Below are 24,819 nucleotides of genomic sequence, written 5' to 3'. Positions count from 1 at the left end.
GATCTGTGGTTATGAAGGCTGGCTGCGGGAGAGAGCTCACTAGGAAAGTACATGGGACAGGTTTGGAGGTGATGGAAACATTCTATGGCTTGGCCACGGCTGGTTACAGATCAATAAAACATATAGTGAGAGGGTGAAATAATACTGTGTGTAAATTATACATTAATAAAAATTTTGGAGAAGCATTAGGAGAAAGGAAACAGGTAATTGTATGAACTTAGCCAAGATCAAGCACAGAGCCGTGAAGGGAGGATATAGATGTGGATAGAAGTTCAGGTTTGGTACATGATGAACTCATAAAACCCTTTAATCATCTACTTTGGAAAGTCTCTCCAGAGCCCTTCTTTTGTTCTTGTGACACTTTTCAGATGAACTGTTACACTTCCTACATTTTATTCTGATTACCTTCTAGATACATCTGTTCCTGTCCTTATATGATGGATTATTAGAGGATGAGAGTGAAGACTTGACTTCATAGTTGTGTTTCTGGATGTCCAGGAGGTACCACAATGCCTCACACTAAGTTGGTGATTGACAGCAATTCCAAGAGGAATAATACATTAATGAGGTCAAGAAGGTCTGAAGTTAATGTGGAAGCTGGACCATCTACCTGGATATTGACTGGGCCAGTGTGACAGCCAGTGTGGTTGCTCAATTATCTGCATGGACACCCTGGAAATGGCCAGAGTAGATGCTGGGAGGAAGCATGGGTACAAGTGCTCAAGGCTCTGTGAGAGTAGTAGCATGCCTGGAAAGTATGTAGGTGAGGAAAACAAGATGCAAGCGTCAAAGTAAAAGAAATTTTTATGTGGTGGGGAACAAGTAGCGATCAGGAAAAAAAGAATTTAGAGAACAAATACTGTGAAATAAAGGAGCAACTCTGAACTGAAGAATGATAAGGGAAACAGTATGTGAGTGAAAAACTGACCATTGAGGCACAGAAAAATCACCATGAAAAGGAAGTGAGTGTATTAGGAAATATGTTCATAATACCGCTAGGGTTCTAAGGAAGTGTATTAGTGATTCAAAGGGAAGCATCTCAAAACAGAATAAGAATGATCATATAGGCTATGGAAGGTGAGGTGACTGCAGGTGAAGAAAAACTGTCATGTTGCGTGGTTTTACTTTTCTCCATGTAGAACTTCCACAAATTAAAATACTTAATTGCCTTCCAAATAATACAGTTTGATCTCAGAGAAGAAAGATGCTTTTTGAAAGATGCAGTAATCTTTTGGGTCAAATATAAGCAAATAACAACTCCTTACTCATAAAGCAGACTGGTAGACATTAAAATTTTCAGAATCATTTTGGTAAGTAAGAAGAACATAAAATTTCACCGTGGTTTGCATAAACAGTCACTGGGAAATCATTATATAAATTATTTATATGCCAACTCATGGGTGCCATGCACTATAGTTAATACCATTTGTTCAAAACAGCTCATTTGTAAAAACCATTTCATAAAATGAAAAGGTGGAACATTTTATATTAGATGCTTACTGCAGATAAGAAAGAGAAAATAGAATCCATTTCCCCTAATATATGTTTCACATAACCATAAAAATAACTTTCACATGACAAGTACTATATGGTGATCACTGAAAGGATCAAACAAAGTATAGGTCACTCGAACTTGTCCTGCATATTTATGTAATTATTCCAAAATGAGGATTAATCTGAGGTTTCTTGGAAAAATATTTGAGCATACAAGAGAGAAACATTATGGTTGCATGAACTGGTGTTTCAAATATCTTCTCTCAAATTTCATTTGATTGTATTTTCTGCAGTACTGTTCTGCATAACATTGTTTGAAAATGCACAGGAGTCATGGATCCAGATTCATGGTCCCTGCAGTCATGATGCATATTTCTACCTGATAGGTGGTCTCATTTTATATGAATTTGCAGTTGGATCTGAGTGAGGTTGAAATGAGACAGTCACAGGAATAGTTCTGAGATGTGAGTCTGAAGACAAAAATTATGTTTTTCTCTAAGTAAAAAAAAAAAAAAAAAAGTTTCCAAATCAGCCTTAAAGCAGGATTTAACCATTAGTCATATCATTTTTGTGTGTGTATATAAAAACTTACTCAAGTATGTTAATAAAAGTAAATTGGTGGTTTAATTAGAGCTTTGAATCTGGAAGATCATTGTCACAAGGGTCTAGTTTATTATAATAACTAATTGAATGAAATAAGAGAATAAGTGAGTGAATGTTTCTGTGGATACACAGAGTTGATATTAACAAGGATACAGCTTTCATTCATTCTGGATGTAGAAGCTCTTAGAGAAAAATAAACACTCAAAGGTTCTTACAGCATCTTCCTTTCCAATAGTAACGACATTTCCTACTTCTCAGTGGAGGGAGGTTTTGGTGTAATTACCCATCTCTGTTTCCCTGAGGAGACCTTAAACTTTGAGAAAAGTGCATGCCAATGTTGCCGGTTAAGTGGCCTTCCCCAGAGACCTCTTCTAGTTCAACTGTGAAGTTGATAAAACTAGGAGAAAAACTGAGGAAGCGCACCAACTGCTGAACAAAGTGGCCTCCTCTGGAGATTACCCTGGATGTGGTTGGTTTGAATGCCATGATAAGGCATCTTGCTCTTCAGAGATAATAGTTTTGAGGTGTTTAAACAATTATGTACTTACTTTGTGAAAATATTTATACCATTTTAATGATATAATTTTCTGTAAGCTTTCTAATGAGCCCTCAAGTGACCTCAGTAAAACAAGACTGTGCTTGGCAAAAGCAATTTCCAAGGAGACCATTTTTAATTGCTTAAAATTTCAAACTGATGGTGTTAGCAGCTGCTTGCTGGAATGGGTAGGCTCCTCCCTCATACAAGTCCTGATGAGCACATTTATTTAATACAGTAACAGTTACCATAAGCTGGAGTCTGAGAGAGGTTAAATGCTGTAGGGGTCTCCAGAGTTATTTGGTTACCTATTCTGTATCAGGCAAAGGAATTCACACTCCAGAAATTCAAATCCTTCTTTGCTTTGTTAAGTGATGGAATAATCTGATGAAATACTCCAAATACAGTGATCCAATCCTTAATTTTTTTAACCTATTTCATGAAACTGCTACTAATTCTCAATGTAGTATATATATCAGTTAAGAACACAGCTTGAAGACATGAACAGACATATCTCCAGAAAAAAATCTACAAATGGCCAACAGACAGATGAAAAAAATGCCCCATATCACTTGGCATTGAGATACCACCTCACACCAGTTAGAATAGCTAAAATTAGCAAGTCAGGAAACAACAAATATTGGCAAGGATGTGGAGAAAGGGGAACCCTCTTACACTGTTGGTGGGAATGCAAACTGGTACAGCCACTCTGGAAAACAGTGTGGAGGTTCCCCAAGAAGCTAAAAATAGAGTTACATTATGATCCAGCAATTGCACTACTAGGTGTTTACCCCAAAGATACAGATGTAGTTATTTGAAGGGGCACCTCCACTCCAATGTTTATAAAAGCAATGTCCACAATAGCCAAACTGTGGAAGGAGCACATCCAACAGATGAATGGATAAAGAAGATAATATATATATAAATACACACACATATATATAATGGAATATTAGCCATCAGCAATGATGAATACCTATCATTTACATTGACGTGGATGGAACTGGGTGGTACTATGTGGAGCAAAATAAATCAATCAGAGAAAGACAATTATAATATGGTTTCACTCTTATGTGTAATATAAGAAATAGCACAAAGGATCATAGAGGAAGGGAGAGAAAACTGAATGGGAAGTCACCAGAGAGGTAGACAAACCATGAGAGACTCTGAACTATAGAAAACAAACTGAGGGTTGTTGGAGGGGAGTGGAGAGTTGGGGTAACTGAATGATGGGCATGAAGGAGGGCACAGGATGTGATGAACACTGGGTGTTATATGCAACTAATGAATTTTTGAACACTACATTTGAAAATGATGTACTAGATATTCAATAATTTAATTTAAATTTTAAAAAGGAAAAAATAAAATAATTTTGGATTCTTTGAGTTTGAACAATAACCAACCCATCTTTAGTGGAAGGGGAATTGGGCAGGGGGTTGGGGTGACTGGGTGATGGGCACTGAGGGGGAGCACTTGGCGGGATGAGCACTGGGTGTTATGCTATATGTTGGCAAATTGAACTCCAATAAAAATGAAAAAAATAACCAACCTTAGATATATGACCTTAGAAAGTTTCTTAGCAATTCTGTGACTCCATTGCTTATCTGTAAAATGGTATAGGAATAGTATTTCTCTCGGAGGTTCTCCAGGTGGCCCAATGCCTACACCCTGTCGAGGCACAAACAGAGGTAACCCCAGCACATCAACCCAGAGGAGGACAAGGGCGAGTAGCCACTGCAGCAGCCAGCCCCAGTTTGCAGATGCAGCTGTAGCAGCATCAGTGGGTGGTGGGGGAGCAGAGCCGGATGCTCCAATGAACCACCCAGGGAACAGCAGTGAAGCCAACAGGAATGGAATAACAGCAAAGAGGACTCCTCAGGAGGAGACTCACATCTGTGAGAAATGCTGTGCAGAGTTCTTCAGCTTCTCAGAGTTCTTAGAACATAAGAAAAATTGCACTAAAAATCTATCTGTGCTCATCATGAATAACAACAAGGGTCCGATGCCTGCGGGAGACTTCTCCAGGACTGCGCTCAGCCACCCGCCACACAGTCCAAGGCAGTAAGGATGGTCACAGGGATCAGAGAGATGTAAAAATATTCCATGATTATGGATTGGAAGAATTAATATTGGAAAAGTGTCTATGCTACCCAGGGCAATTTACACATTCAATGAAATCCTTATCTAAATACCATGGACTTTCTTCAGAGACTTGGAACAAATCATCTTAAGATTTATGTGGAATCAGAAAAGACCCTGAATAGCCAGGGAAATATAGAAAAAGAAAACCAGAGCTAGGGGCATCACAAAGTCAGATTTCAAGTTGTATTACAAAGCTGTGATCATCCATAGATCAATGGAACAGAATAGAGAACCCAAAAAATGGGCCCTCAACTCTATGGTCAACTAATATTTGACAAAGTAGGAAAGACTATCCACTGGAAAAAAGACAGCCTCTTCAATAAATGGTGCTGGGAAAATTGGACATCCACATGCAGAAGAATGAAACTAGACCACTTGCTTACACCATACACAAAGATAAACTCAAGATGGATCAAAGATCTAAATGTGAGACAAGATTCCATGAAAATCCTAGAGGAGAACACAGGCAACACCCTTTTTGAACTTGGACACATCAACTTCTTGCAAGATACATCTATGAAGACAAGGGAAACAAAAGCAAAAATGAACTATTGGGACTTCATCAAGATAAAAAGTTTCTGCACAGCAAAAGAAACAGTCAACAAAACTAAAAGACAACCTACAGAATGGGAGAAGATATTTGCAAATAACCTATCAGATAAAGGGCTAGTATCTAAGATCTATAAAGATCTTATTAAACTCAACAGAAAAGAAACAAACAATCCAATCATGAAATGGGCAAAATACATGAACAGAAATTTCACCAAAGAAGACATAGACATGGCCGACAAGCACACGAGAAAACGCTCTGCATCACTGGCCATCAGGGAAATACGAATCAAAACCACAATGAGATACCACCTCCCACCAGTGAGAATGGTGAACATTAACAAGACAGGAAACAACAAATGTTAAAGAGGATGTGGATAAAGGGAACCCTCTTGCACTGTTGGTGGGAGACTGGTACAGCCACTCTGGAAAACTATGTAGAGGTTCCTCAAATAGTTAAAAATATAGCTACCCTATGACCCAGCAATGGCACTGCTGGGGATTTACCCCAAAGATACAGATGCAGTGAAATGGCAGGACACCTGCACCCCAATGTTTATAGCAGTAATGTCCACATAGCAAAACTATGGAAGGAGCCTCAGTGTCCATCAAAAGATGAATGGATAAAGAAGATGTGATATATATATAGAAAAAGAAAACCAGAGCTAGGGGCATCACAAAGTCAGATTTCAAGTTGTATTACAAAGCTGTGATCATCCATTGATCAATGGAACAGAATAGAGAACCCAAAAAATGGGCCCTCAACTCTATGGTCAACTAATATTTGACCATATATATATGGTCAACTAATATTTGACTAATATATATATATATATATAATATATATATATATATATATATCACACTGGAATATTACTCAACCATTAGAAATGACGAATACCCACCATTTGCTTCAACATGGATGGAACTGGAGGGTATTCTGCTGAGTGAAGTAAGTCAATAGGAGAAGTACAATAATTATAAGGTTTCACTCATATGGGGAATATAAAAAAAAGTGAAAGGGAGAGAAAATGAGTGGGAAAAATCAGAGAGGGTGACAAAACATGAGAGACTCCTAACTCTGGGAAACGAACAAGGGGTAGTGGAAGGGCAAGTAGGCGAGGGGTTGGGATAACTGGGTGATGGGAACTGAGGGGGGGCCCTTGAAGGGATGAGCACTGGGTGTTATACTATATGTTGGCAAATCAAATTCCAAATATATATATAAAAGGATGGTCACAGGGAGGTTTGTGGCGGATCAAGGGAGCTGAAGGAGAAGCTGGGTGCTGAACCTGTCATGTACCTGAAGACAGAGGCTGCTCTGCTCTCCACGTCCCAGGACATACGCTATTTACCCAAAGGCAAAGTGGCCAACACTAACGTGACTCTGCAAGCACTGCAGGGCACCAAAGTGGCGGTGAATCAGTGCTGTGCCGAGGTGCCACCAGCCCCCTAGCCCGGTGCCAGCAGCATCCCATGGATCCTAGAACGGATCCTGTGCCTGCAGCAGTAGCAGCTGCAGCATATGCAGCTCACCGAACATTGGGCCCTCCACTCTGGTGTGGCAGGAGTGGACACTCTCAAGACCCTGGGCAGACACATGTCCCAGCAGGTTTCCACAGCCGTGGCCTTGCTCAGCCAGAAAGCTGGCAGCCAGGGCCTGTCTCTGGATGCCTTGAAACCGGCCAAACTACCTTGTGCAAACATCCCTTCCACCGTCAGCTCTGTGGCCCAGGGGCTGGCACCTTTCACCCTGAAGCCCATATGACAAGGGTGCTGCTGAACATCATGTCGTGCCTTTCTGGTGCTTTGCTACCTCAGGCCCCTGGCTCTGTGCTCTTCCAGAGCCCTTTCTCCACCATGGTGTTAGACCCATCCAAGAAAGGGAAGGGGAAGCCGCCGAACGTGTCCCCAGTGGAGGCCAAACCCAAAGATGAGGCCATCCTCTGCAAGCACAGGTGTAAGTACTGTAGGAAGGTTTTGGGGACCAATAGCTTCCTACAGATCCACCTCACCTCCCATACCAGAGAGAGACCCTTTTTGTGCTGTCTGTGGCCACTGGTTCACCACCAAGGGCAACCTCAAGGTGCACTTTCATTGACATCATCAGGTGAAGGCCAACCCCCAGCTCTTTGCAGAGTTCCATGACAAAATGGCAACAGGCAATGACATTCCCTATGCAATCTCTGTACCCAGCCCTGTAGATGAATTAAGTCTCTCTTTAGACAACAAACCTGTCCTTTTAAGAGGAATCCCCAGTCTAGGGCTATCTCAGAATTCTCTCTTCAGGGACTAACCCCAAGTACCTAATGCACAACCCACTGCCCAATGACCTGCAGCCTAGGCCTTCCTGGGAAAGTAAGGACCGACCCCTACTATCGAGGGGTGGTGGTGGAGGGGGTTGCAAACCACACTTCCCCAGCATTGGTGGCTTCCAAGGGAGTAGGACCCCCAGCCAGGGTCAGAGACCCGAAATTACAAAAGCTGGTGGAGAACATTGACAAGGCCACTAGTGATCCCAACAAATGTCTCATTTCCCACCGTTCTTGAGATTCCAGAGCTCCCTCAAGATGCATTACTGCACCCACACTGGGGAGAGGCCATTTCATTGTAAGATCTGTGGTCAGGCCTTCTCCACCAAGGGCAACCTGAAGACACACCTCAGGATTCACCAGACCAACATGTCCATAAAGACGCAGCAATCATGCGCCATCTGCCAGAAGAAGTTTATGAATGTGGTCCTGCTGCAGCAGCACATCCAGATGCACATAGATGGCCAGATTCCCATCACGCCTCTGCCTGAGAACCCCTATGATTTTACGGGTCCAGAGGCTGCGATGGTCAGCGAAAATGGTAGCGCAGGTGCCACCTGTTATGATGACATCATTGAGAGCATCGATGTTGACTAGCTCAGCCACCCAGTACGCTTCTGGCAGCTCCCTGAAGGACCCCGTGCCTCTTCCCAACATCCACTCAGCATCACCCACTCTCCGGTTCTCCGTGAAAGCTGCCCTAGATGCCCCAGGGAAGGTGGGTCCTGGTCCTCTTGTCTAGCAGCAGCAGAGCAGCAGAGAAAATGGTCCATTGGAGAGCGACAGCTTGACCAACAACTCACCGTCCTCGGTGATGGGAGACCAGGAGTACCAGAGCTGAAGTCCAGATGTGCTGAAGACCACATCCTTCCAGGTCCTGTCCCTGGACAATAGCCAGGCAGAGGGCATCCAGTCCGGGTCTCCTGATGCTGGTGGCAAAGCAGACAGCTCCAAGAACAGCCACACTGAGATGGAAGGTCTAGAAGTCTGCCATCAACATTTATCCAAGCCCAGCCAACCTATGTCAAAGTTGAAGTCCCTGGTGCGTTTGTTGGACTTGCGCCCATATCCGCAGGCATGACACCTTTGCTAGTGGCCCAGCCATGCTAACAGGCCAAACAACACAGGTATACACGGTGTGAGAAGAATTTATCTAGGGGAGCGCTCTTCAAATTCATGAGCAGACTCACACTGGGGAGAAGCCTTTTGTGTGTAACATATATGGGTGAGCTTTTACCACCAAAAGCAACTTGAAGGTCCACTATATGACACATGGGGCGAACAATAGCTCAGCTCTCTGTGGGAGGAAACTGGCCATCAAGAACACCATGGCTCTGTTAGGAACTGATGGGAAGAGAGTCCCTGAGATGTTTCCAAAGGAAATCCTGGCCCCTTTGGTGAACATGGACCCTGTGGTATGGAATCATGCTCAATGGAGGTCTCACCATGAAGACCAATGAGATCTCTGTGATCCAGAGTGGGGGTATTCCTACCCTCTCAGTCTCCCTGGGGGCCAGCTCCATTGTGAACAACACCACTATCTCCAAGATGGATGGCTCCCAATCTGCCATCAGTGCTGAAGTGGAAAAACGAGGTGCTGCCAACATCGTCCCCAAACACCTGACTGCTGTGAATATTGAGTAGGTTTTTATGTTAGTCCTATTTAATAGTCATATATAATAATCTCCAATCATTCTACCATCCAAATAACAATAGGTTGTTTTCTACAGTTATTGATTTAAAAGTATTATTTTGTGTCAATGTTTTTTTAATTATATTTATTTTATAGAAAATAAAAATGTCCTTCTCCGATTGACTTATTTCACTCAGCATAATACCCTCCAGTTCCATCCACGCCGAAGCAAATGGTGGCTATTTGTCGTTTCTAATGGCTGAGTAATATTGGTGGGTGGTGGGGGTGACTGGGTGATGGGCACTGAGGTGGGCACTTGACGGGATGAGCACTGGGTGTTATTCTATATGTTGGCAAATTGAACACCAATAAAAAATAAATTTATAAAAAAAATAAAATAAACTGAAAATAGATGAAAGACCTAAATGTGAGAGAAGACTCCATCAAAATCCTAGAGGAGAACACAGGCAGCAACCTTGGTGACCTCAGCCACAGCAGCTTCTTGCAAGAGATGTCTCCAAAGGCAAGGAAACAAAATGAAAAATAAACTATTAGGACTTTATCAAGATAGAAAGCTTTTGCATAACAAAGGAAACAATCAACAAAACTAAAAGTCAACCTAACAGAACGGGAGAACATATTTGCAAATGTCTTATCAGACAAAGAGCTAGTATCCAAAATCTATAAAGAACTTATCAAACTCAACATGCAAAAAGCAAAGAATCCAGTCAAGAAATGGACAGAAGACATGAACAGACATTTTCCAAAGAGAAATGGCCAGTAGACACATGAAAAAATGCTCAACACAACAATGAGATACTACTGCACACTGGTCAGAATGGCTAAAATTAACAGGTCAGGAAACAAAAGATGTTTGTGAGGATGTGGAGAAAGGGGAACCCTTTTGCACCATTGGTGGGAATACAAACTGGTGTAGCCACTCTGGAAAACAGTATGGAGGTTCCTCAAAAAGTTAAAAATAGAGCTACTCTATAACCCAACAGTTGCACTACTAGGTATTGATACAAAGAATACATACACAGTGATTCAAAGGGGGACACACACCCCAATGTTTATAGCAGCAATATCCACAATAGCCAAACCATGGAAAGAGCCAAGATGTCCATTTACAGATGAATAGATAAATAAATGTGTGTGTGTATATATATATATATATATATGTACATATATATATATCCACAATGAAATACTACTCAGCCATCCAAAAGAATGAAATCTTTAAAAAAGCAAAAACAAAAACAAAAGAATAAAATCTTGCCATTTGCAACGATGTGGGTGGAGATTATGATGCTAAGCAAAATGAGAAAGACAAATACCACATGATTTTACTCAGATGTGGAGTTTAAGAAACAAAACAGATGAACACAGGGGAAGGGAAGGAAAAGTAAAATAAGATGAAAACAGAGAGGGACACTTAAGTCTTGGAAACTAATTGAGGTTGCTGGAGGGCAGGTCATAGATTGGAAGGGGCAACTGGTTGATAGGAATTAAGGAGGGCACTTGAAGTAATGGGCGCTAGGTGTTGTATGCAACTGATGAATTACTAAATTCTACCTGCAACTAATAATACACTGTATGTTAACTAAGTTTTATTTAAATAAATAATTAAAAAAGAAGAGAAAAATGAAGTTAAGAAAACCATAACGGTCTTGACCAAGACTTAACATGCCCAACTTCAGACTCAAGTCTGCTGACTACAAGTCTGGTAGTCCTTTCAGCACCCCACAGCTATTTCTATGCCTATGCACAATTGTTACACCCAGTTTTTCCAAGGGCTGATAGGGTTGAAACAGAATGGGAAACTGCATCTAGAAGAAATAAGCATTGTCTATTTTGTTTCTCTTCATGTTAATCAAATTTCAAGGTATAGAATCAAGTTCACAATCTGATGGCATAAACACACTCACTCCAACTCTCCTACTAAATTCAGCTATACAAACTGAACAGTATACAGGAAGAAGCTATTTAAGTTGCCCAAAACGTAAATATTAGCAGGTGGCTAGTGGAAGAATACTAGAACTCAAAGAACTACCAAATTGCCAGTGTTAGTCATTATTTTTGCCTCCAGGATCTCCCAATCTGAGCTTCACACAATCAAAAACACAATTAGTACCATGCCATAGTCAGAGAGAGCTCTAGGAGAAGCTTCTGTCTCTGGTTCAAGGAGATGAGGAGGAATTCTTTTTATGGTGAAAAAAATTATAGATTTATAGCCAGCTGGACTCAGTTTAGGTGATCCCAATCTGATCAAGGTGTTAACCTTGGCCACATCAATGTCATAAAGCTTCTTCACAGCCTGTTTGATCTGGTGCTTATTGGCCTTGACATCCACAATGAACACAAGTTATGAGTGGGAAATATCAGAGAGGGAGACAGAACATGAGAGACTCCTAACTCTGGGAAATGAACAAGGGGTGGTGGAAAGGGAGGTGGGCAGGGGGGTGGGGGTGACTGGGTGATGGGCACTGAGGGAGGCACTTGATGGGAAGAGCACTGGGTGTTCTGCTATATGTTGGAAAATTTAACTCCAATAAAAAAATAAGAGAACAATGAACACAAGTGTGTTGTCTTCTATTTTCTTCATGGCTGATTCAGTCAGGGGGAACTTGATGGCATAGTGATCAAGCTCATTTCTCCTAGGGGTGCTCTTTCCAGGATATTTGGGCTCTCTTCAGAGACACAGAGTCTAGGGTTGTTGGAATGTAGGTGACATATGGATCTTCTTTTTTTGTGACTATGCACACCTTTCAGCACGGCTTTCTTAGCTTTCAAAGCCTTTGCTTTGGCTTTGGCTTTTGCTTTGGGAGAGGCAGGGGCTCCCTTCTTTGCCTTTGGCGCCATCTTCATGAAAGGATGAGGAGGAATTCTTAATGTTTGGTGTGAGGAATATCAAAATCTGTCCTAGTCCAGATTCTTGAGAGAACAGAACCAATAGGAAGAGAAATTTATTTAAATCTCTGGTACGCTGGACTCCCAGGCAGAGGTGAAGCTGCATTTCAAGCATTAAGGCTGTCTAACTAGAGACCCACACTAGAGCTGATGTCACAGATCAGGGCCTGTTATTTTTTCTCTTTTTTTTCTATTTTCTCATGCCCAGCAATTCTGTGGCAGTAGTGGGAACATAACCCACAATGGTAAAATTTCTGATAGAGGGAAACCTACCTCTCTATCTCATGGAACTGCAGCTCCATGAGAGTGGAAATAACCCCACTGATGTTTTTTCTCTTCCTGCTGCTCCTCAAGCTGAGTGCGGGTGAGAAGAGGTACGTGGCAGACCAGGGTAATTAGAGCTCTAGATCTCTATCTAGAGTACCAAAAAAGGGAGCTCATAGAACCAGATATTACCAGGAAGATAAAAGGAAGATAACAAGATTCACATGTGTGAATCTAATACTAAGTAGAATAGCAAAAACTGAGAAGACACAGATGTTGGAGTATCTGACAAAGACTTTAAAGCAGATATAAAATGCTTAAAGAGCAATTTAAAACACTCATAAAATACGTGGAATAATAAAAAGTGTTAGCAAAAAATAAATATAAAGAAATCATAAATGGGAATTTTAGAAATGAACTACAATCATCAAAATAAATAACTGTTGAATGGACGAAGTGGCAGAATGGAAATGGCAAAACAGCACATAGACTTGAACTGGGGTCACCAAAAATGATTCAATCTAAGCAAAAGACAGATAGTGTTTGGAAAAAATTGACAGAATGTTGGAAACCTATGAGACAATAACAAAAGGCTGGCATTTTTGTTATGAGGGTCCTGGTAGGAAAAAAAAGGGTATGATATTGAAAAAAAATACATTGATAGAAATAATGAAAAACTTCCTAAGCTTGGTAAAAGATATATAAAAGATAAAAAAAATGATATATAAAAGATAACAGATTCAAGAAGCTGAGACAATTCCAAACAAGGTTAATCCTGCCAAAACAATCTACAACCACAGAAAATAATGAAAGTTAAAGGGAAATATGGAAAATAGCCAGACAAAGACAACAGATCAACTATACGCCTCTGATCTGAATAACTGCATATTATTTCTCATTGGAAACTACAAGAGGCCAAAAGGAAGTGGAAAATCTATATGGTGCTTTTTAAAAAGATACAATTTTATGTTCAGTGAAACTATCCTTAAGGAATGATGTCAGATAAAACTATTCTCAGAAGAGTGAAACCCAAGAAAACTGGTATCCAGAAGAACATCACCTTTAAAATAATGGCTAAAGGAGGCGGGGCAAGATGGCAGAAGAGTAGGGTCCCCAAGTCACCTGTCCCCACCAACTTACCTAGATAACTTTCAAATCATCCTGAAAACCTATAAATTCGGCCTGAGATTTAAAGAGAGAACAGCACTACAAAGCTGTGGTCATCAAGACAGTGTGGTACGGGCACAAAAACAGACACATAGATCAATGGAACAGAATAGAGAATCCAGAAGTGGACCCTCAACTTTATGGTCAATTAATATTCAACAAAGGAGGAAAGACTATCCACTGGAAGGAAGACAGTCTCTTCAATAAATGGTGCAGGGAAAATTGGACATCCACATGCAGAAGAATGAAACTAGACCACTCTCTTGCACCATACACAAAGATAAATTCAAAATGGATGAAAGATCTAAATGTGAGACAAGATTCCATCAAAATCCTAGAGAAGAACACAGGCAACACCCTTTTTGAACTTGGCCACAGTAACTTCTTGCAAGATACATCCACGAAGGCAAAAGAAACAAAAGCAAAAATGAACTATTGGGACTTCATCAAGATAAGAAGCTGGGATCCCTGGGTGGCGCAGCGGTTTGGCGCCTGCCTTTGGCCCAGGGCGCGGTCCTGGAGACCCGGGATAGAATCCCCGTCAGGCTCTCGGTGCATGGAGCCTGCTTCTCCCTCTGCCTATGTCCCTGCCTCTCTCTCTCTCTCTGTGACTGTCATAAATAAATAAAAATGTTTAAAAAAATTTTTTTTAAAAAAGAAAATTAACAAGGCAGGAAACCACAAATGTTGGAAAGGATGCGGAGAAAAGGGAACCCTCTTACACTGTTGGTGGGAATGTGAACTGGTGCAGCCACTCTGGAAAACTGTGTGGAGGTTCCTCAAAGAGTTAAAAATAGACCTGCCCTACGACCCAGCAATTGCCCTGCTGAGGATTTACCCCAAAGATACAGATGCAGTGAAACGCCGGGACACCTGCACCCGATGTTTATAGCAGCAATGTCCACAATAGCCAAACTGTGGAAGGAGCCTCGGTGTCCATCGAAAGATGAATGGATGAAGAAGATGTGGTTTATGTATACAATGGAATATTACTCAGCCATTAGAAATGACAAATACCCACCATTTGCTTCGACATGGAAGGAACTGGAGGGTATTATGCTGAGTGAAATAAGTCAATTGGAGAAGAACAAACATTATATAGTCTCATTCATTTGGGGAATATAAAAAATAGTGAAAGGGAATAAAGGGGAAAGGAGAAAAAATAAGTGGGAAATATCAGAAAGGGAGACAGAACATGAGAGACTCCTAACTCTGGGAAATGAACTAGGGGTGGTGGAAGGGGAGGTGGGTGGGGTTGGGGGTGACTGAGTGCCAGGCACTGAGGTGGGCACTTGATGGAATGAGCACTAGGTGTTATTCTATATGTTGGCAAATTGAACCCCAATAAAAAATAAATTTATAAAAAAAATTAAAAAATAAAAATAAAATAAAATACAAAAAAATAAAATGAAGAGAGAACAGCTGGAATGCTACAGTGAGAAGAGTTTGCACCTCCATCAAGGTAGGAAGACGAAAAAAAAAAAAACAAAAATAAAAAAGCATCCAAGGGGGGAGGGGAACCCGCAAGGAGCCGGGAAAGATGATGTGGCAAGTGCCCCCAGGACAGGAAAGCCCATTCCCGGAGAAGCAGTAGCTTTACCAACCTTCCCAGATGAAAAGGTGCGCAGGGAGCTCGGGCAGGATCCCAGGAGGGGTGGGGATGCCCTCAGGCTCCCAGGGTCACTAACAAAGGAACTGCGCCCCAGGGGAGAGCACATCACACACCAGGCTGAGCTCCCTAAAGGGCTGCAGCACACGCCTCACCAGGCCAGGACCAGCTCAGGCTGTGGCTTAGGTGACGGCTCCACACAGAGGGGGCTGTGTGGGCCCGGGAGCAGCTTGGGTAGTGGCTCAGGTGGGGGCTTTGGGTGGAAGGGGCTGCACAGCTTCGGGAGCACGATTCCAGTGGTGCAGAACCCAGAGACCAGGGCTCTGGGAGACACAGGCCAAAATCCGTCACTCCTCGTGGGACAGGAAGAGGCTGAGAGGACACAGGACAGCAAGGGCGCTCCTGCCGCCAGGTGGCCCCGAGCTGTGCAGATCCAAGCTGCCGGCCTCCAAAGCATCCAGGCCCCTGCAGACTGGGAGCTGAGGTAGTTACTGCGGGAGCTGACTCCAGAGTTGGAGAGCTGGCCACCACCACTGTTGTTGCTCCTGCTGTCACCTTGTACCTGGGACTGACCAGGGGCCTCACAGGATAAACAGCTTCCACTGAGCCGCACACCTACCAGGGGGTTAGGCAGCTCCCCCAGGTGCATACACATGAGAATCAGCACAGCAGGCCCCCTCCCACAGAAGACTGGCTAGAAGGACAGAGGAAAAGGAGGTTTTGACAAAGCAGCACTGGAAAGTATCAGGGGAAATCGAGGGATTTACAGCATATAGAATCAGAGGATACTCCACCTTGTTTTTTGTTTTCTATCTGCTTTGCCCCCAGTTTTTTTCTTTTTTCCCTCTTTTTTTTCTTTTTTCTCTTCTCTCTTTACCTCCTTTTTCCAGTAAAACTTCATTTGGGCCACTCTGCACTGAGCTAAATGACTAGAAGGAAAAATTCACCTCAAAAGAAGATATCAGAAACAGTCCGCTCTCCCATGGAGTTACAAAATCTGGATTACAATTCAATGTCAGGAAGCCAATTCAGAAGCACAATTATAAAGCTACTGGTGGCTCTAGAAAAAAGCATAAAAGACTCAAGAGACTTCATGACTGCAGAATTTAGATCTAATCAGGCAGAAATTAAAAATCATTAAATGAGATGCAAGCCAAACTGGAGGTCCTAAAGATGAGGCTTAACAAGGTAGAAAAACGAGTGAGTGACATAGAAGAAAAGTGGATGGCAAGGAGAGAAACTGAGGAAAAAAGAGAAAAACAATTAAAAGATCATGAGGATAGGTTAAGGGAAATAAATGACAGCCTCAGAAGGAAAAATCTACATTTAATTGGTTTTCCCGAGGACGCGGAAAGGGACAGAGGTCCAGAATTTGTATTTGAATAAATCATAGCTGAGAACTTTCAAATCTGGGAAGGGAAACAGGCATTTAGATCCAGGAGATAGAGAGATCCCCCCCCCCCAAAATCAATAAAAACCGCTCAACACTTCGATGTTTAATAGTGAAGGTTGAAATTCCAAAGATAAAGAGAAGATCCATAAGAATCAAGAGACAAGAAATCTCTAACTTTTATGAGGAGAAATATTAGATTAACAGCAGACCTGTCCACAGAGACCTGGCAGGCCAGGAAGGGCTGGCAGGATGTATTCAGGGTCCTCAATGAGAAGAACATGCAGCCAAGAATACTTTATCCAGGAAGTCTGTCATTCAGAGTAGAAGGAGATATAAAGAGCTTCCAAGATAGGCAGAAACTGAAAGAATATGTGACCACCAAGCCAGCTCTGCAAGAAATACTAAGGGGGGGACTCTGTAATAGAAAGACGAAGTCCAAGGGAACAATACCCAAAAACTGGGACTGAATAGGTATCATGATGACACTAAACACATATCTTTCAATAGTAACTCTGAACGTGAATGGGCTTAATGACCCCATCAAAAGGCGCAGGGTTTCAGACTGGATAAAAAAGCAGGACCCATCTATTTGCTGTCTACAAGAGACTCATTTTAGACAGAAGGACACCTACAGCCTGAAAATAAAAGGTTGGAGAACCATTTACCATTCAAATGGTCCTCAAAAGAAAGCAGGGGTAGCCATCCTTATATCAGGTAAACTAAAGTTTATCCCAGAGACTGTAGTAAGAGATGAAGAGGGACACTATATCATACTTAAAGGATCTATCCAACAAAGGGACATAACAATCATCAATATTTATGCCCCAAATGTGGGAGCTGCCAAATATATCAAATAATTAATAACCAAAGTTAAGACATACTTAGATAATAATACACTTGGTGTATTATACTTGGTCATAATACTTGGTGACTTGAATGTAGCAATTTCTACAATTGACAGCTCTTCTAAGCACAACATCTCCAAAAAAACAAGAGCTTTAAATGATACACTGGACCAGATGGATTTCACAGATATCTACAGAATTTTACATCCAAACACAACTGAATACACATTATTCTCAAGTGCACATGGAACTTTCTCCAGAATAGACCACATACTGGGTCACAAATCAGGTCTTAACTGATACCAAAAGATTGGGATAATCTGCAATTTTCCCAATGCAAATTATCAATTATTGATTATCAATAATCAATTATCCCCTGCAAATTTTGAGACCATAAAGCTATGAAATTAGAGCTAAATCACAAGAGGAAGTTTGGAAGGATTTCAAGCACGTGGAGGTCAATGACCATCCTGCTAAAAGATGAAAAGGTCAACCAGGAAATTAGGGAAGAATTAAAAAGACATAGAAACTAATGAGGAGGAGGGGCAAGATGGCAGAAGAGTAGGGTCCCCAAATCACCTGTCCCCACCAAATTACCTAACCTTCAAATCATCCTGAAAATCTATGAATTCGGCCTCAGATTTAAAGAGAGACCAGCTGGAATGCTACAGTGAGAAGAGTTTGCGATTCTATCAAGGTAGGAAGACGGGGAAAAAGAAATAAAGACACAAAAGGCCTCCAAGGGGGAGGGGCCCCGCGAGGAGCCGGGCTGAGACCGGGGCGAGTGTCCCCAGGACAGGAGAGCCCCGTCCCGTCCCGGAGGAGCAGGAGCTGCACCGACCTTCCCGGGGGGAAAGGGGCTCGCGGGGAGGTGGAGCAGGACCCAGGAGGGCGGGGATGTGCTCGGGCTCCCGGGGACACTAACAGACACCTGCGCCCCGGGAGAGTGCGCCGAGCTCCCTAAGGGCTGCAGCGGGCACGGCGGGACCCGGAGCAGCTGGAGGGGCTCGGGGGCGGCTCCGCGGAGGGGGCTGCGGGGCGGGAGCAGCTCGGGGGGCTCGGGGGCGGCTCCGCGGAGTGCTTCAGAGTTCCTGTGGGGGCTGAATCCAGGGCTCCAGAGCTGGCCCCGCCACTGGGGTTGTTCCTCCTGGGGCCTCACGGGGTAAACAACCCCCACTGAGCCCTGCACCAGGCAGGGGCACGGCAGCTCCCCCAAGTGCTAACACCTGAAAGATTCAGCTCCCGCAGTGGCTCCGGAGCTCTCCGTCTGCAGGGCCTGGAGGCTCCGGGGCGGGGCCGCTGATCTGCTCAGCTCGGGGCAGGAGCGTCCTCGCTGTCCTGGGCCCTCCCGGCCTCTGCCTTCCCGGGGGGAGGCCGGATCCTGGGCTGTGTCCCGGCACCCAGTGCTCCGGGGCCTGCGCTGTTGGATTCCCGTTCCCGCCCCGCAGCCCCCTCTGCAGAGCCTCTTCCTCTGCCCGAGCCCCTCCGAGCTGCTCCGGTCCCGCCGTGCGCGCTGCAGCCCTTAGGGAGCTCGGCGCACTCTCCCGGGGCGCAGGTGTCTGTTAGTGTCCCTGGGAGCCCGAGGGCATCCCCGCCCTCCTGGGTCCTGCTCCACCTCCCTGCGGGCGCCTTTCCGCCCGGGAAGGTTGGTGCAGCTCCTGCTTCTCCGGGACGGGGCTCTCCTGTCCTGGGGACACTCGCCCCGGCCTCAGCCCGGCTCCTTGCGGGCCCCTCCCCCTTGGAGGCCTTTTGTGTCTTTCTTTTTTCCCATCTTCCTACATGATAGAAGCGCGAACTCTTCTCACTGTAGCATTCCAGCTGGTCTCTCTTTAAACCTCAGGCCGAATTCGTAGATTTTCAGGATGATTTGAAGGTTATCTAGGTAATTTGGTGGGGACAGGTGACTTGGGGACCCTACTCTTCCGTCATCTTGCGGAACCCTCTCTCAGATTGAAGTGTTCTTAAGGCAAGAAAGAAAAGATACTAAGTATGTAAGGTAATGGATATGTTAACTACCTTGATTGTGGTCATTATTTCATAATTTGTATGTAAATAATCAACTTAGAGCCCTTAAAATTATACAATTTTTATGAGTAAACTATGCCTTCAAATTCTAGAGGGGAAAAAAGTAGAAAAATGTGAATTGCTACCCTTTGGGAAAAGATATATAAATAACTACTTAAGCTAAAAATGCACACATTCTTCAATCTCATTCCCAAGAATCAAATATAAAAATTAAAATATTCATATATAAAAATTGATAAGTATAAGGACATTTTTATATTTATTATATTGTATTATTTATATTATATTAATATAATATATTATATATTAATGATATATATGTTATATTATTTATAACACAGTGAATGATCATCAATAGGGAAATGAAATAATGCCAAATAAATACATAAATATATACATACATACTAGCCCAGAAGACTCAGAAGGATTTCTATTAAGTGCTACTAAGAAAGAAAATCAAAACATAAAAAGTATAAGAACTTCACATTTTTGTTTAAAAAATAAAACATTTGTGTGAGGGAGAGAACAGAGAAAATGTATAAAAGGATACATGCAAGACTGTTAACGAGAATTGTTTCATTGGAAAGAGAGTTGCTCTGGAGGGAGACTGGGAAAAGGGAGGAGCTACCAAAAAATACAAGGAAAAGAAAATCTTTCATTTAAAGGTGCTTATGTAGCACATGAGAAAATGCTCCACATCACTTGCCATCAGGGAAATACAAATAAAACCACAATGAGATCCCACCTCACACCAGTGAGAATGGGGAAAATTAACAAGACAGGAAACAACAAATGTTGGAGAGGATGTGGAGAAAAGGGAACCCTCCTGCACTCTTGGTGGGAATGTGAACTGGTGCAGCCACTCTGGAAAACTGTGGAGGTTCCTCAGAGTTAAAAATAGACCTGCCCTACGACCCAGCAATTGCACTACTGTGTATTTACCCTAAAGATACAAATGTAGTGAAACACTAGTACACATGCACCCCAATGTCCATAGCAACAATGTCCACAATAGCCAAACTGTAAAAGGAGCCTCGATGTCCATCGAAAGATGAATGGATAAAGACGATGTGGTTTATGTATACAATGGAATATTCCTCAGCCATTAGAAACGACAAATACCCACCATTTGCTTCAACATGGATGGAATTGGAGGGTATTATGCTGCGTGAAGTAAGTCAATCGGAGAAGGACAAACAGCGTATGTTCTCATTCATTTGGGGAATATAAATAATAGTGAAAGGGAATATAAGGGAAGGGAAAAGAAATGTGTGGGAAATATCAGAAAGGGAGACAGAACATGAAAGACTCCTAACTCTGGGAAATGAACTAGGAGTGGTGGAAGGGGAGGTTGGCGGGGGGTTGGGGGTGACTGGGTGACGGGCACTGAGGTGGGCACTTGACGGGATGAGAACTGGGTATTATTCTATATGTTGGCAAATTGAACACCAATAAAAAATAAATTTATTTAAGAAATAACTTTCTGATAATAAATTAAAAAATCAAAAAAGAGAAGTTAGGGATAGTTTCCCCCCCCCAAAAAAATGACATCAGCTACTAATGTCAAAAGTATATATATTTCTCTTTTCTATTCTCAGTGCTCTGTGGAATGACTAAATAGATAAGTGGTTGAGTGAATTCTCAAATATATTGATTACTGAATTACATTGACAGCAAGGAGCTGTATAAACCACACTGTTTGCAGGGATGTTAGAACATCTATAGTAATGGAAATAAAATCAAGATGACTGAGCCAGAGATGCTCTGGGTGAGCTGAGGCACCTGGACATTCTGAAACCTCTGCACAGGTCACAGCACACTGTTTGCAATCTCACATACTCCAACAGATTGTCTGAGTGGAGAGCTCTCCCCCTGGAAAGCCACGAGTGCTTGGAGACCAGGTCCTCAGAGACTCTTAAGAGACACCAAATCTAAGCACACCTCCCTCATGAGGGATCCACAGAGTAAAGACAGAGGATCCTGAGCAGGTCACTAGACGTCATCTGCCTTCAGCACCAGCGATTTCTCCAACGCAAAGATATTATTCAGAGAATGTCTCCTGTAAGCCAGGAAGGTGGGAGAACCAAGGACTTTCCACTTGCAAAGTATCAGTGTGTGAGCTTGCATTTTATGACACAGTCTTGAACATGGTTATGGTTTTGCAAAGAATTTGAATGTATTCATCTATCGAACCATATCTCTGCTGTTTTATATTTTCATGTTAAATGTGTTTTCACTCTCACTGTTATTTGAAATGATATTTACATTGTATAATAATGATTTGCTGCCTTAGATGAACCTAGAATGTGAGATTGTGTTATGTCCATTCCTGTGCTTGTATTTAGAAATGTGATGTGTTAGTGTGTGAATTGGTGGAGTTTGTGTGTGTGGTTTGGGGATTTGCACACGCGCTTGGGTATAAAGGAGATGCATTTCAGGGTCTGGAAGATGCAGCAATGAGCAACCAAGAAAGACCCTTCATGTCCTTCCCAAGAATCTTTGAAAACTAGGGAGACCCTCAGTCCTTCAAATAACTGTTTACCTGCCTCTGGGAGCTCAAAAGAGGTGACTTTTTAAATTTCTTTCCTCCTTTGTGCAAACCATGAAATTTTTCCAAAGGCAAAACAATCAAGGAAAACTGAGAAAGAGAGGGGTCAAGTGGGTCTGGTAGATGAAGAATGTTTAAAAGGGCACTTGGCGGGATGAGCACTGGGTGTTATGCTATATGTTGGCAAATTGAACTCCAATAAATAAATATATAAATAAATAAATAAATAAATAAATAAATAAATAAATAAATAAAAAAGAGAAGAAACTCAGGTCACAGAGGACATACACTGAGAGGAAAGGAAGGAGAAGCCACAGAGAAGAAAGAAAGGGAAAGACAGGCGCAGAAGGACCCCAGAGGGAGATGAACACAAGGGAAAGCCCCTTGACTTAGAACAGGGTGTTTCTCACTCTGAAGGCAGAGGAATTCTGGCTTTGAGAAGAACAGTGCCAGCGGCAGGGCTCCATGGACAAGGAGAGAAGACCAGACAAGGATGACTCACATGTCCACCCAGAGTAAACTGAGGACAGATCTAAGTGTGTCCTATGAAGGGCAGGAGTCCCAGGACCACTGAAGAGAAAGCCAAGCTCTCAGGGCTCAGTGCTCACCTGGCTCCAATGACAGCAGGTCTGACAGGGACATGGCCTGTGCTGCCTCACGGGCTATGAAACCCTGAAATAAAGGGTATTCCAGCGTCTTCCTGAGCAGGTGCAGCAAGGGGCCACCTCTGTCCATGTCACAGCTCCGCAGCTGCTGTTTCTCTGTCCTGTGGGAGTGGCATGAGCACCAACAGCTCCGTGGTGACCGAGTTCATCCTTGTGGGCTTCTCCCATCTGGCCAACCTGCAGGGCTGGCTCTTCACATTCTTCCTTGCCGTCTATCTGCTCACCGTGGCAGGCAACCTCCTCATAGTGCTGCTGGTCTCCACGGATTCTGCTCTCCAGTCCCCCATGTACTTCTTCCTGCGCATGCTGTCGGCCCTGGAGATCAGCTACACATCTGTCACCATGCCCCTGTTGCTGCACCACCTCCTCACAGGCCAGCGCCGCATACCTCGCTCAGGCTGTGCTCTCCAGATGTTCTTTTTCCTTTTCTTCGGTGCCACAGAGTGTTGCCTCCTGGCTGCCATGGCCTATGACCGCTATGCAGCCATCTGCAAACCCCTTCGCTACACACTTCTGCTGAGTCCCCGGGTGTGCCTGCAGCTAGCAGGGCTGGCATGGGCCTGTGGGGCAATGGTGGGCCTGGGCCACACCTCCTTCATCTTCTCCCTGCCCTTCTGTGGCCCCAATGCCATCCCACACTTCTTTTGTGAGATCCAGCCCATCCTGCAGCTGGTATGTGGAGACACCTCACTCAATGAGCTGCAGATTATCCTAGCTGCTGCCCTCATCATCCTCTGTCCCTTCGGCCTCATCCTGGGCTCCTATGGGCATATCCTGGCCACGATTTTCCGGATGCCGTCTGTTGCTGGCCGCCGCAAGGCCTTCTCCACCTGCTCCTCTCACCTGCTGGTGGTCTCCCTCTTCTATGGCACGGCCATCTTCATTTACATCCGCCCTAAGGCCAGTTATAATCCAGCCACTGACCCTGTGCTGTCTCTCTTCTATGCTGTGGTCACCCCCATCCTTAATCCCATCATCTATAGCCTGCGGAATGCGGATGTCAAGGCTGCCCTGAGGCGAACATTCCAGAAAATGAAGCCTGCGGACACTTGACAAGGGGGTGACAATGGAGGCTGTCACTCCCAGTCACCTCCCATCACCAAGCATCAAAGGTAAGGAAGCATGGTCCTCACCTGGGCAGGGGGCAGCCTGTCAAGAACAGAGTTATCTTGGAAGAATGGAGCCAAACCACTTTCAGACCCCTGCAACCCACACACACGCGCTATTCTGCCTTCTGTCCTAAGGAACAGGATACCCAGGATGGATGATCACCTGTGTCGAAGCAGAGCAAGTCAACCCTAAGGACATGTTATAAAATGTCCTCGCACCAGACCACCAAGGTAATGAAACCTCCAGGCACAATACTCATTCCTTTGTTTTAAGGTTTTATTTATTTGAGAGAGTGTGTGCACACAGGCAGGGGGAGGCACAGAAGGAGAGGGAGAAGCAGCCTCCATGCAGAGCTCAGAGTCCACTGCAGGGCTAGAGCCTAGGACCCTGAGATCAGGACCTGAGTGAACCAGAGTCGGACGCTTCGCTAGCAGAGCCACCAGGCACCCTTCAGCACCGATTCTTAAAGGACTGACACATCTGTATCCCAGGTCAAGACTGGCCTCCCGTGTGGCCCTGCTGCTCTGTGCACCCATGCACACAGGGACACCTAACTACATCCATCAGCAGGCACAAAGCAGCGTCCCCAGGATCTGAGGTTGGGCCAGGGAAGTTTCAATGGAGGTAATTCTTATGGGAATCAATATGACTCAGTGGTAAGAGTAGATTTTCATGTCAAACTTTGCTTCAAGGCTTGTTTCCTTCACCTGATTCACAGGAGATGGCAGGAAAGGATATCATCTCCCTGGTCTATAAAGTCTGGACAATAATACAGTCTATTTCTTTGGGGGTTTCTGAGTATTTATAGACTCATAAAGTATCAAGCTTACTCTCTGGCACAAAACAGTGGCTGGATAAATGTTTTTATGCAGGTCAGACAGGTGGGCACAGACGACACTATCCACCCCATGCAGGTGCTTCTGCTGGGGGAGAGAAGGGTGTTCTTAGGATGTCTGGTGCTGGGAGCCAAGAGACCCCACACACACACACCATGGCTGCGGACACTGTCCTGCAA

General features: G+C 43.7%; 1 protein-coding gene and 1 pseudogene across 1 annotated transcript; both read left to right on the top strand.

Moving 5' to 3' along the window:
- Window positions 1-4,190: 4,190 nt before the first annotated feature.
- On the top strand, window positions 4,191-9,279 carry LOC140626065 (sal-like protein 4 pseudogene; annotated as a pseudogene).
- A 13,529-nt stretch (window positions 9,280-22,808) lies between these two features.
- Window positions 22,809-23,747, top strand: OR10C1 (olfactory receptor family 10 subfamily C member 1). Its single transcript, XM_072813684.1, has one exon. The coding sequence runs from the start codon at window positions 22,809-22,811 to the stop codon at window positions 23,745-23,747; it is 939 nt and encodes a 312-aa protein (XP_072669785.1).
- Window positions 23,748-24,819: the final 1,072 nt, after the last annotated feature.

The sequence above is a fragment of the Canis lupus genome, chromosome 37 (assembly GCF_048164855.1).
Source record: "Canis lupus baileyi chromosome 37, mCanLup2.hap1, whole genome shotgun sequence".
NCBI classification, from domain to species: domain Eukaryota; kingdom Metazoa; phylum Chordata; class Mammalia; order Carnivora; family Canidae; genus Canis; species Canis lupus.
The sequence above is the reverse complement of the archived record's forward strand: the minus strand, read 5'-3'. Positions and strand labels throughout refer to the sequence as shown.